Source organism: Pyrenophora tritici-repentis, chromosome 1 (assembly GCF_003171515.1).
Source record: "Pyrenophora tritici-repentis strain M4 chromosome 1, whole genome shotgun sequence".
Taxonomy (NCBI): domain Eukaryota; kingdom Fungi; phylum Ascomycota; class Dothideomycetes; order Pleosporales; family Pleosporaceae; genus Pyrenophora; species Pyrenophora tritici-repentis.
In genome coordinates this window covers 5164688-5176900 of record NC_089390.1, presented here as the reverse complement: position 1 = coordinate 5176900, position 12213 = coordinate 5164688, and the positions used below count along the sequence as shown (strand labels likewise).

Below are 12213 nucleotides of genomic sequence, written 5' to 3'. Positions count from 1 at the left end.
GCAAATGGCTACCCCACGTTCATGCACCCTTGCGTATCGTGTCACAAGCCCGGCGTGCTGCATTAACGACCCATTATTAGGCCGCATCACCCCCATATCCTGTGATTGTAGTTCGCATTGGCTCAACTTCTTTTTCCTTACGACTCGCATAGACTTCGGCACTCGGTCTGATTGCCTTAATGTGTTTATGCCTGACATGGTCGGTGAGTGTGCAATGTGTCATGATAACAGGTGCTGATATAGAGATAATGGAGGTTTCTATTTTCTCCTCTTCAAACTTTCGACGCCCAGCTGCATGTCGAGACACCACAATCACTACCTAAGAATGCATCGTGCCGGTGCCGTGTTAGCGATCGCTAGCAAACATATCTGCCCAGAAGAGGCTATGGGAGCTTACCCTGTCAGAACCTGAGCACCTCGTTGGTCTGAGGCGTGCGAAGGTGATCGGACATGCTCAGGATGCAGTATCGCGCACTTGAGTGATGGGAGTATCGTCGAGGCTGACGCCTCACTTCCCTTCGGCCTTTGCAACGAGTGATTCGTCCAATTCGGTACGCTCCCAGACGCTCTTGTCTTTCTTATTCTGCACCCACAGAACATCGCCTCTGAGGTAAGCCACGGCGCCTCCACGTCCTGTAGCGCTTGCTGTGATTCGGAATAGCGGTAAGCCGGTCTGGGTGTGAGCTTCGCGCAGTGGTATCAGGAGCAAATTCTCTTCGGCGCAGAATTCCTCAAGTATATCCTTGAGAGTCGCCTCCTCGACTTGTGGTGCTGGGCGTGGTGGCTCTTTTTTGACCGATTTGGAGAATTGAGTCGTATCTGGCGAGGCTTCTGTGCCTTCCACCTGAGGAGCAGGCAGATCTGTCATTCTCGCCTCGCCAAGATCGAATGCCTGGTTAAATAGGAAGTACGCTTCGTTCCAACCCGATGCAACCGAAGGCAGATTGTTGATGTCATCTTTGATAATATCGTTTTTCCACCACGCAAGCCAAGTCCCGACTTCTTCAAAAATGACCTCCTCGCTCGAAAGCCACTGATGGAGAATTTCGAGGAACTTGGGGAAGAATTGAGATCTCAACAGCTCTCCAATGACCTCGTTCGAGACGAGGCCCTTCCAGGCAAAGACAGCCTCCAGCGGTGCCAAGTCTGGTTCGGCAGGGTCAATCTCGAAGTTGTCTCGCAGATAGGCAGCAAAGCGTGGAACCAAATGGGAGGTGAGGAGATGATCAAACTCTGCCTTCCCAAAGACCTTTCTCCATTGGTCCATTCCTGGTAATGGGCCTTTGGAGAGATCGATGGACTGCAATGCATGTCTAATCTTGCGCTTGATTTCAGCAACAAGTCCCGATCCCTTGGGGTCGAGGTCAGACGGCCTAAGGAATGGTAGCCACTCCACAATCCACGTATGTGGACTCTTTTTGAATTTTCGTGGGTTCCACTCGTGGATCGAAGTGGACAGCTTTCGCGTGACCTGTTCGAGCACCCTCTTGGCGATGAATGGTGGTAAAACTGGCGTCCAGACTTGCACTAAGTGGACCATGGGCTGTGGGTTCTTGACATCCCACTGCGTCACTGCAGAGCTCACAGTGGGTAGCCAGAGCTTTAGCATCATAGACTCGTATGACGACGAAGTTCCTCGCTTTATCTTGTCCTCTTCTTCGTCGGCTGTGTTGCTACTAACCAATGCTTCCGAGGGATGCGTGTAAGTCTGAGACACGATCCTCCTGCTCCGCGGCTGTATAATGTCGGCCATTTCGGAGAATGCTGCTGCGACAACCTCAAGCGCATCTTCAAGCGGCTCCCAGGACGCGATCTTCCTCGAAAAGTGTGGATGGATAACTGCGATGGATTCACGATGCAATGATTTTGATGGATAGGCAGCACGCAGGCTCTTCAATCCTTCACAGACGGCCTCGAATGTGCCCGTACGCAACGACTCGATCCGTGCCTGCAAATCCTCCAACTCATCCATTTGTCGCTCCAACGCCTCGAGCTCCTTCTGCAGCGCATACTTCTGGGGCGGAATGGCCTGCGACTCAACCTGCAATTGTTCGAATGCTTCGGAGAAACTGTTGAGATCTCGTCGGACGCGTGCTTGCAGGGAGTTTTCAAATGGGATGATGTCGGCTCCACGGAGAGACACGCCCGAGGTAGGAGTCGATGCGCCCGTCGTGGCATCGATGATGGACTGCAACGCAAGCGGGACATGCATACCAGCAGCCTCCAGTTCGTACAGCGTCTTCTTTGGCCGAGGGGCTGTCGTGCGCGTCTCCCCCCTTGTCTTTGCCTTTCTCTTCTTCTTTTCTTCGCGCTCCTCTTCCGACGTGTCGACGTACTTTTCGCCGTTTGCTTCAGCCTTGCGCTTCTCCTCCCGCCTCTGCTGCTCGCTCTTTTCTGCGACAATGCCAATGCCGCCCTTGGTGCCGCGATTCACGACCTGGATAGGTTCCGAGATACCAGCGCCCTCTTTTCCCAGTCCACCTTCGCCCTTGTAACCCATCTTCGCCAGCATCTTGGCGCCGAAGCCGGCCTTGAGTGCGCTGCCATCGTCTGCCTTTGCCCGCTTGTTCGGCTGCTGTCTGAAGCTGTGCTTCCGTTTGCCCCCGTCGGTGTCCATGAGGGGCGAGTAGTGCTCGAAACGCGCACCTGTTTGGCAGTGTTTGGCAATGTTTGCGCGCGCAGTCGCCGTGGTGGTTTTTTGTGACGTGTGGTGAAGGCGTGACGCAATACGGCCTGTGTAGAATTGAAGCGTGACATGCCAAGCCAAGTGTTAGCGTCGCGTCGGCCCTGCAGCATAACGCGTGCTATTATTGGAAGGGGGACGGGTTGGGACGATCTACCCTACAACATGTTCCATGCCCCAGGCTCAGCAACAAACATAAGCAAAAAGTCTCCTTTCGCATTGCCCAGTAGAGGAGCGACCTCATTGCTTTGGCGGACTATCTACCGCCATTTATCCACTTCCCATGCCCGCTTCCGCTATGGCTTCAACGCCGCCCCTTTCTCAGCCCGCCGCCATGCGCTCACCCGACAAGGCCAATGTTGACCTGCGCCATCCGGTCCCAGATCTGCAGTCACTACAAGGTGCATACGTGGGGAACATCGAGCGCCTCGAAGAGCATGCAGAGCGCATGAGCGAGACCGGCTCAGACCTGCAGGAAGAGATTCGGAAGACATACTCGGAACTAAAGCTGACTGACAGTCGGCGTTCGTCATTGCGCTCCCCTCACGGCGATGAGCTTACGAGGCAGTTCAGCACCCGCAGCCGCGGTCTGTCCAACAGCTCCCATGCGAATTCCATAGTAGATTTGAACGGGAATGCGCGATGGGGTGGCTACTCTCCAGGAGGCTACATTACCTCACCAGTCGGCTCTCTGCGGTCCGGAAGCTGGTCCAACCCACCATCTTCGTCAATTCAGCGTCAGCGCTCGGGTTCCAAAGCATCGCGCTTAGGACAGGTTGTACATCCCGAACAGGTTGTAGAAGAGGAAGGAAACGGCCATGAAACCCACCCAGCATCCGCCCCACCCGCTTCCCAGGATCGCGACTCTGCATCGCCGCCCCAACGTAAGGTTTCGTCTTTTACAAGGATATTCGATGATGTCGCCAACGGACTTCCAGAAGACTTGCGCAATAGTGTCATCATGGGCACACCGCCCAGGAGGCAGTCTGCAGACCACCATCCCGGAGATAACTATCAACGGCATGCAGACCACCATGATTTCCCAGATCGGCCCCCAACAGCAGCCTCGACCGACACCACACACCAGGTCCATTCGTTATGGCACGATTTCGATGGTGTTCACTGCCCGGACACCGTCGAGGAAGAGCCCGAGCTATCTCAACTTGGCCGGAATCTCAGTCGACAATCCTCCAATAACCTATCATTTAACATGGGATCTGATCCAAGCCTCCGTTTGATGTCTGGCCCAGTATCTAGCCATACCCAAGGCCAACCGCCACCAGACGACGGCATGGTCTACTATCCTGCCCCTGTACCCAGGATGCTCAACTTGCCAAAGCGTCTCTCCCAAATGCCATCCGGCAATCAACAAGCTAGACGGCGGACACAATTACTGGAGTCTATGCAGATGGAAAATCGAAAGTCGATGCCGTTGCCTGCCGACCCCATGGATCAGTCGCCGAAAGCGGCCAGGAAGAGCAGAGCGAGCATCATGGGGCTTCCACCCCAATTACGAGCAAGTGCATACTTTGACAACCGTGCAGCCCCTGTGCAAGAATTTGCAGTCAAAGGAGATTCCGCAGAGCGGACGCTCGAAAGCATCCTGGATGCTTCTGCACATGCACCCGTCTCGGCATTTACCGACCATCCGTTTGCCGGTAACGTAGGTCATGAAGTATACGGTACCGAGCATAAGCGCATGAGCTCCAAACTGCCCGAAATGCCGCCGACCCTGCAGGAGACAAGAAGGCGAAGCTCCTTCAACATATTGGACACCAAACACAATGGAAATGGTGAACGCCTAAAGAAGTTGAAGAAACGAAATTCCTCGGCTGACATGAACCTCCTGCTTGTCAAGGCAAGCGAAACCCGGATGAGTCTGGGCGACCAGTTGGAGGAGCGTGATGAGGATGCACGAGGGCCCCACAATCAACACGAGGACGACGCCACCCGACCCTCGTACGAGGAAGGGCACGAGGGCCATCCTCAAGAAGGCAGCGAAGAGGAGACATCGGACGAGGAAGAAGAGGTTGAGGAGGAACTCCAATATGGTGCACCTACTACCCTTCTTGCCGAGCTGCAACTGCGCCAGGCGAAACAGAAGACTAGAAACATGAACTATGTGACGCTGATGGAGCAAGGTCTAATTGACGGTCGTCAAACTCTGCTCCAGATGAACGACAAAGCCGAGGCGGAAAAGCAACGGCGAATTCGCAAGAAAGTCAATCTGGCCTGGGAGGCTCCAGGGGAAGATGAAGACTCCGACGATGATGTGCCCCTGGGTGTTCTTTACAAACAGCCTCCCCGTGGCCCTAAGATTATAGGTCTCATTGAACAGCGCGAGATGGAGGATAGAGAGCCGCTGAGCCGCCGCCGCAACAGGCTTCGTGGCCTTGATCCAAATCACCGGCACATGGAGCAAGCTGGAGCATCTTCAAGTCAAGTCAATCTTGGTGTCCCCCAGATGCCAACGCCTGACCCAATCTCGGATGAGGATGAGGGTGAGACGCTAGCTGATCGCATGCGCCGACTAAAGGAAAAGCAACAGCTCGAGGCAGCGCTTGGCGACGACATTCGCAACAGTCACGTTAGCGGTGACTTTGCCGCCGAGATGATGAGCAAATTTGGTGTTACAGAAGACCAAAACCATGCGAAAGACACACCTCTAGAATCACCCAAAGACTCACCCAAACCTGGCGAAGAGGAAGAGCAGGAAGAAACACTTGGCCAACGCCGTGCTCGACTCCAAGCCGAAGCCGCCGCTCGCGGTGAGCTGCCCCCACAAGGCAACACCCGCCCCGGTCTCTACGGTTCCACCAGTCTTGCAGACATCCTCTCCGCCAACCCCATCGACCCCCACAACCAAGCCCGCAAAGTCTCCAACGAAGCTCTCATCTCACATCTACCCCAAGGAAGTCTCCTCCGCCAAAACGTCATGGACCAAGAACGCAAGAAGCAACAACGTCTCAACGCCACTAAGCGAGCCTCTAGTTACGGCACCATCGACCCACTCATCAAAGGTGTGGGAGACAAGGAAAAAGACGACGATGACATCCCGCTCGGTCAGAAGATTCAAGCCTACAAGAACTCCCAGAACCCCATGATGAACTCGCAAATGGGTGGCGGACAGGGTATGATGAGCATGAATGGTATGGGACTCATGTCGCAAACCAGTCTCAACATGTCGATGCAGCAGCCCATGATGGGTGGCGGCGGCGGTGGCATGGGCATGATGGGTATGCAATCACCGATGGGTATGCAGTCACCAATAGGTATGCAATCGCCAATGGGAATGCAATCGCCAATGGGAATGCAATCGCCAATGGGAATGCACCCACAGATGGGCATGCAGTCGCCAATGGGCATGCAACACCCAGGCATGATGCAACAGCCCGGTATGATGGGTATGCCAATGGGCATGCAAATGCCCATGGGACCAATGGCTGGCATGGGCATGAACGGTATGCCCATGGGAATGAACATGGCCATGATGCAGGGTGGTATGATGGGCCCGCCCATGGATCCCAGACAGAGGGATCAGATTGATCAGTGGATGCAGGGTATCAGACATTCGTAGTCTTTTATTTTGTTGTGTTGGTGCCATTTTGTTGAGGTTGTATAGCGAGAGGTATTTCGTCGATTGGGTGTATAAGGGTATGGGATGGATGGGGTATAGCATGGCATGGCATGGGCGTGGTATGGCTTGAGCGTTTGTTGGTTCGAGTATTTAGCGTTGGCAAGTTAGCGTCTGGGGACTTTATAGAGGATTTTCAAAGGGGAATAATTTCTGGATACACATAAGCGATGCTGCTACGATTTATGGAAAGCGCTTGTTTCATTATATCACGTTTTGGACTTAGGACATTGGATATTTTAGATCACTTGCATTACTACTCTAGATTCACTATTCGAATTATCAACATGTTGTTGCCCGATGTCGGCGAGTTAGGAGCTTTGTCCTGCCGTAGTGAGCGTTCGATTTACTGGAAGCGCTTCTCAGCTGCCTTCCAGTTGATGACGTTCCAGATGGCCTTGAAGTATTCGGCCTTGCGGTTCTGGTAGTCGAGGTAGTAGGCACTAGGGAAGGATTAGACATTAATTCAGCCATTTTGTCATCAATACTTACTGCTCCCACGCATCAACACCCAGGATTGGGCGGAATTGGCCTACAACGGGGTCCTGGTTGGCGTATGTCTTGATTTGGATGCCGCCAGTCTGCGTGTCCTGTACCAGCCAAGCCCATCCACTACCCTGGATACCTGCCAGCGCAGCGTTAAACTTCTCCTTGAAGGCGTCGAGGCTGCCATAGTTGGTGTTGATGGCGGCCGATAGAGCACCAGTCGGGGGTTCACCACCGCCCTGGTTGGTAGGCGCGAGGTTCTCCCAGAACAGCGAGTGGTTGATGTGACCGCCACCGTGGAAGTTGATGAGGGGCTGCAGCGCAATTTGAGCCTTGATGTCTTCCTTCTGCTTGGCCTCTTGGATTTGCTCGCTGAAGTTGTTGAACGAGGTTACGTAGGTGTTGTGGTGGTTCTTGTGGTGCAACTCCATGATCTTGCCCGAGATGTTGGGTTCGAGCGCGCCATAGTCGTCTGAAGGAGGTTAGAGCTTGATCTATCTTTCTTGAACGGTACCAGGTGCCTTACATGGAAGATCGGGTAGCGTCGCCTTGCCGCGAACAAATGTTGTGCCTGCGAGTCCAGCGCGGGAAGTTACGGGAGCCGCAGCTCGGACAGCCGAGCGCAAGGCAGATGTGCGGAGGAGTGTCGTGTTCATGATGTCTTCAATTGGTGTGGGTGACTCAATTGGGGGTTGCGGGTGGTGTTATAGTGTGGTGAGGTTGGCGTTGGAGCTCTGGGGTAGCTGGTGATTTATTGCCTGACATTTCGTCATATCTGCAGAGATGCCGACCGCCGAGCCCACAGTTTCCTTCCTCGCAGCCATCTTCATCCCGTCGCCAATGACAGCACACTAACCCGCCTGACGTGTGAATGATGATGTATTCATGTCCGATCAATTCACGTGCTCGTGCAAACGCGAGGTTGCTGGGACAAGATGGGTGGCACCATGAGGCTGATTGACGCCTTCAAGGTCCCCGCGAAAAGCCCCGCGCGGCCGTTTTCGGACAGGAGACTAGTCAATAAGCTTATCCACACATTTTTTTGACAATCGCGTGCCCTAGAAGAGAAGGCGCACGTGTATACGAGCCTTCCATCGGTACCATGATTGTTGCGGATTATATAGTGATTGAAGTTTCCCCTGCGGTGTAGAGAGCCCACCTTTGCTTCGCGCTTCCGTCTCAAGCCATTGTTACTCTTGAACCAGAGTCTAACTACCCCGCCAACGTCATCATGGCACCAGTCAACATTGTGCATCTGCCAAATGGCCAGAACCTCACCGTTACGCCTGTCTTTGGAGGTCTATTCTTCAAGTCGAGCGACATCGCTACCCACTCGCCCTTTCCGCCAGGTTGGACAATTGTACTCAACTCTGAAGATCAATTGGACGCCGGGGAACAGGAGGTACAGAAGCAGGACGAGGAGGAGGAGCACTATCCCCCGCGCAATGTACACCGATTCAAGAAGCCCACGCTGAATGGAGACCACCTCTATATCTCGTCCATTTCGAATCCCAGCAGCAATGAGTACAAGCCTGCTGCGTCGCCGACGCGCCAAATTGCCATGATGCTGTGGGCGACATTGTACTGGTACTTCCACCAGCCAGAGCCAACACTCCAGGTTACGAATACGCTGTCGAAAAATACCGCCGATGCAGGAAAGCCAAAGGGAGAATGGAGGATTAACATAAACAGAGAGGGTGTGTTCAAGGGCAAAGTCGTGCTGCCCAAACTGGAGCGCATGGGGCTCATAATGAGCGAAGAATCAATCGTGGGTTGCGCACAAGAAGAAAGCTCTCCCGAAGGCTGGTCGCGCATGTTTGTCAGTCGGAGGACCTTCTGGCAGTTGGACCCTAGGATATACCTGTTCACGCTTTCGCCCTTGGCAAACAACAATTCGCCCTTCCCGTCAGGCTCGCCCTATCCTTCCAGACCATCATCGCCCGCTCCTGGAGGTGATTCGAAAAAGGAACATCAGTTGGATCAGGTATCGCCCGGCCTATGGTCGCCTACCGCTCCAGGACCGTTCCACTCGAGTTCGCATCTACCCACATTCTATCCTCCCCCGCCAGCACAATATGTCTTTACTAATAACATACGACACCCCATACGCCCGAAACCACCCCGACAAGGAGAGATACTGTACACCAGATACATACCCAGCGTCGGGCAATACCTCTCATTCCGGGTTGCTTCCATTTCCTCCAAGCCGCTCCGTCATCAGGGTCCTGTCTCCAACCATTCGCCTTTCCCGAATCGGAACAGTGCTCTCATAGCTGCTGAATCTCCAACAACGGGTTCGCCGAATGCTGGCATGTCAGATGTTGAATACCTGCACAAGTGGATGAATGACCCCCGAGTAGCACATTTCTGGGGCGAGGCAGGACCTCAGTCTCACCAAGAAGAATTCCTTCGGAAGGGACTACAATCGAAAAATTCGTTCCCAGTCATAGGCTGCTGGGACGGAAAGCCCTTTGGCTATTTTGAGTTATACTGGGTCAAGGAGGACAATCTCGGAAAGTACTTACCGATCGTCAGCGATTACGATCGAGGCTTTCACTGCTTGGTGGGCGAGCAAGAATTCCGGGGTTCGCACAGGGTCAAGATCTGGTTAAGTGCGTTGGTACATTACTGTTGGCTCGCCGACAACCGTACAGAAAGGGTGATGTTGGAACCGAGAGTCGACAACGAAAAGTAAGTCGTTTCCAAACGAGCATGAGTAAGGAAACAAAACTGACAGTTGCAGACTTGCGCACTATCTCCAAGAAGCCGGCTTCTACAAGGAGCGAGAAATCAGCCTCCCGCACAAGCAGAGTAACCTGTTCAAAATCAATCGCGATGTCTGGAGGGGACCGGCGTTGTAGTCCGCGGAGGCGGCAATAAGTGTGGAGTTGAGCAGAGCCGCATAAACGGCTCGTGGGTGGAGGTTATGTGGAGTCAGCGGATCATGAGATACCAAAGTCTAGACTTCCTTCCTATACTGTCAATGCGTGCAGGGAACCTGGCAGGGAAATGATCCCCAGTCGTTGAGGTTAGGTTGCCATGCATGTGTGAACGACTCCATTCTACGTAAATTCTTACTATACGTTTGGTGCGTATACCAGAGAGGGTTTTTCTGCATTGTTGCGTGATGCCTATCAACAGAATACGCAATTCACACCACGCGTGATCAGAATACATCACCGTCGACGCCTCATTTAGGCTTGTGTGGACCAGTACCAACGGAATTTGTGAGCCATTTACTGCCACATGAATGGAGAAGGAGCGCCCAGCAGCCCAACGATGTCAACAATACTGCGGGAAAAAAAGTCTGCTTGCCCATTTCGCCTGGAGACTGTCGATCAGTTCTAGCAATGCATCGGAGATGCGACATTAGGACGAGGATTGACCATTGATGTGCGTTTCCAAAGGTGCGATACCAAATGTGGGGTTTAGCGAGGGTCCAAAAGTTTTTGACTACACGTGAGACGTCATTGCCATACGGGTAGAAAAGGAAGCGACAACGCGGCCGTTGGGTCACGATTCCCAATTCTGACTCCTCCAAGCAAACACAGGGCTTCCTCTGACCTCATCGTTCCTCGCAGTTGCCTGTTGCCTATCGCTGCGGCAAGTATAAAGCTTCTGGTTCCGGCAGACCATCTCCAAAACAATACACAAACGCACCTTCAACAGCCCCCCACCTCGCCAACAAAACAGTCATGGCGAATACAACAGATGCTGCCATGTTCGATACCTATCAGACTTCTCTCACCAATAGGTACTGCTCACCGGAGATGTCGCAACTGTTCTCCCAGCGCAGCCGGCATTCCACATGGCGCAAGCTCTGGCTCTTCCTCGCAGAGGCTGAGAAAGAGCTCGGCATTGAGACCATCAGCGAAGATGCCTTGAGCCAAATGAGAGAACATTTGAAAGTCACCGATGACGAATTCGGCGTCGCCAAGGTCGAGGAGAAGAAGCGAAGGCACGATGTCATGGCCCACGTTCATGCCTATGGGCAGGTTGCCCCGGCAGCGGCTGGCATCATCCACTATGGTGTAAGTCTTCAAATCTGTTGTGTGAAAATACCGTTGCTGCCTACAATGCTTCAATTTGCCAACATGGACTCAGAACTGATGAGATGTAGGCAACAAGCTGCTATGTGACCGATAATGCCGAGCTCCTGCTTATGCGCGACGGCCTGGATCTCTTACTCCCAAAGCTCGCAAAAGTAATCTCCAACCTCTCCGCTTTCGCTCTGCAGTGGAAGAGCGAGCCAACCCTGGCCTACACCCATCTACAGCCCGCCCAGCTCATCACTGTTGGTAAGCGCGCTGCCCAATGGGCGCAAGACCTTCTCTTCGATCTAGAGGCCATTGAGAGCGTTCGTGAGGGCCTGCAGTTCCGCGGTGCCCAAGGAACTACCGGAACACAAGCCTCTTTCCTCGAGATCTTCAACGGCGACAGCAAGAAGTGCGACCAGCTCAACGAACTACTGTGCAAAAAGGCCGGCTTCCCATCCTGCTACGCCGTTTCCACCCAGACCTACACGCGCAAAGTCGACCTCATCATCGCAAATGCCATCTGCGGTCTCGGTGCCAGCGCTCAGAAGATCACTGGCGACATCCGCCATCTCGCTAGCTGGAAGGAACTCGAGGAACCCTTTGAGAAGGACCAGATAGGCTCTTCTGCCATGGCATACAAGCGCAACCCCATGCGTTGTGAGCGCGTCTGCTCGCTATCCCGAGAACTCATGTCCAAGCCCGCTTCCTTCGCAAGTACCCTAGCCAGCCAGTGGATGGAGCGAACCCTCGATGACTCTGCAATCCGCCGCATGGACATTCCTGAGATGTTCTTGCTTGCAGATGCTATCTTGCTCTCACTCGACAACGTCACTGCTGGCCTCGTTGTCTACCCCAAGCGTGTCGATGCCCGCGTTCAAGAAGAATTGTCTTTTATGATCACTGAATCCATCATTATGCGTCTGGTGGCGAAGGGTGAATCGCGTCAGGAAGCCCACGAGCAGATCCGTGTCCTGTCTCACCAAGCTGGCGCCCAGGTCAAGAACGAGGGAAAGCCGAATGATCTCGTCGACAGGATCAGGAAGACGGATTTCTTCAAGCCCATCTGGGGTGAGCTGGACAACATGTTGGACAGTAAGCTGTATACAGGCCGTAGCGAGGAGATCGTCGAGAAGTTCTGCGGTGCCGGCGGCATCCTGGCGCAGAAGCTGGGCAAATACCAGGACTATATCCAGGGCGCCAAGGTGAGCGAACTCAACGTGTAGCCAACATAGTGTATTGAGACATGATGCATACGGGGGGTTAAGGATGTCGGTATTCTCCAGAGTGGCTTAACAAAATTCAATTCAGGGCCTCTAGATGGCTATGTATTCTCCAAACCGCACCATATACTCTGTGAATATCGTGTATACGTG

The 12213-nt window shown here is 53.5% G+C and overlaps 5 protein-coding genes across 5 annotated transcripts; 3 read left to right on the top strand and 2 right to left on the bottom strand.

Annotated features, from left to right (window-relative positions):
• Positions 1-508: 508 nt before the first annotated feature.
• On the bottom strand, positions 509-2617 carry PtrM4_020270 (G-patch domain protein (TFIP11); the record flags this gene model as incomplete). Its single annotated transcript, XM_066103392.1, has 3 exons — positions 509-2188; positions 2235-2256; positions 2337-2617. 3 exons carry the CDS (start codon positions 2615-2617, stop codon positions 509-511), a joined length of 1983 nt encoding a protein of 660 aa, XP_065965594.1.
• Positions 2618-2981: 364 nt separating this feature from the next.
• PtrM4_020260 (Fork-head-N domain containing protein) lies at positions 2982-6229 on the top strand (the record flags this gene model as incomplete). The annotated part of the gene is made up of 3 exons (XM_066103391.1): positions 2982-5598; positions 5668-5955; positions 6225-6229. The coding sequence occupies 3 exons, from the start codon at positions 2982-2984 to the stop codon at positions 6227-6229; spliced, it is 2910 nt and encodes a 969-aa protein (XP_065965593.1).
• Positions 6230-6663: 434 nt separating this feature from the next.
• PtrM4_020250 (SodA, Superoxide dismutase) lies at positions 6664-7459 on the bottom strand (the record flags this gene model as incomplete). The annotated part of the gene is made up of 3 exons (XM_001931881.2): positions 6664-6760; positions 6810-7275; positions 7330-7459. The coding sequence occupies 3 exons, from the start codon at positions 7457-7459 to the stop codon at positions 6664-6666; spliced, it is 693 nt and encodes a 230-aa protein (XP_001931916.1).
• Positions 7460-8034: 575 nt separating this feature from the next.
• On the top strand, positions 8035-9664 carry PtrM4_020240 (aerobactin siderophore biosynthesis protein iucB; the record flags this gene model as incomplete). Its single annotated transcript, XM_066103390.1, has 3 exons — positions 8035-8163; positions 8266-9494; positions 9547-9664. The coding sequence occupies 3 exons, from the start codon at positions 8035-8037 to the stop codon at positions 9662-9664; spliced, it is 1476 nt and encodes a 491-aa protein (XP_065965592.1).
• An 834-nt stretch (positions 9665-10498) lies between these two features.
• On the top strand, positions 10499-12063 carry PtrM4_020230 (PurB, Adenylosuccinate lyase; the record flags this gene model as incomplete). Its single annotated transcript, XM_001931879.2, has 2 exons — positions 10499-10834; positions 10924-12063. The coding sequence occupies 2 exons, from the start codon at positions 10499-10501 to the stop codon at positions 12061-12063; spliced, it is 1476 nt and encodes a 491-aa protein (XP_001931914.1).
• Between the last annotated feature and the right edge of the window lie 150 nt (positions 12064-12213).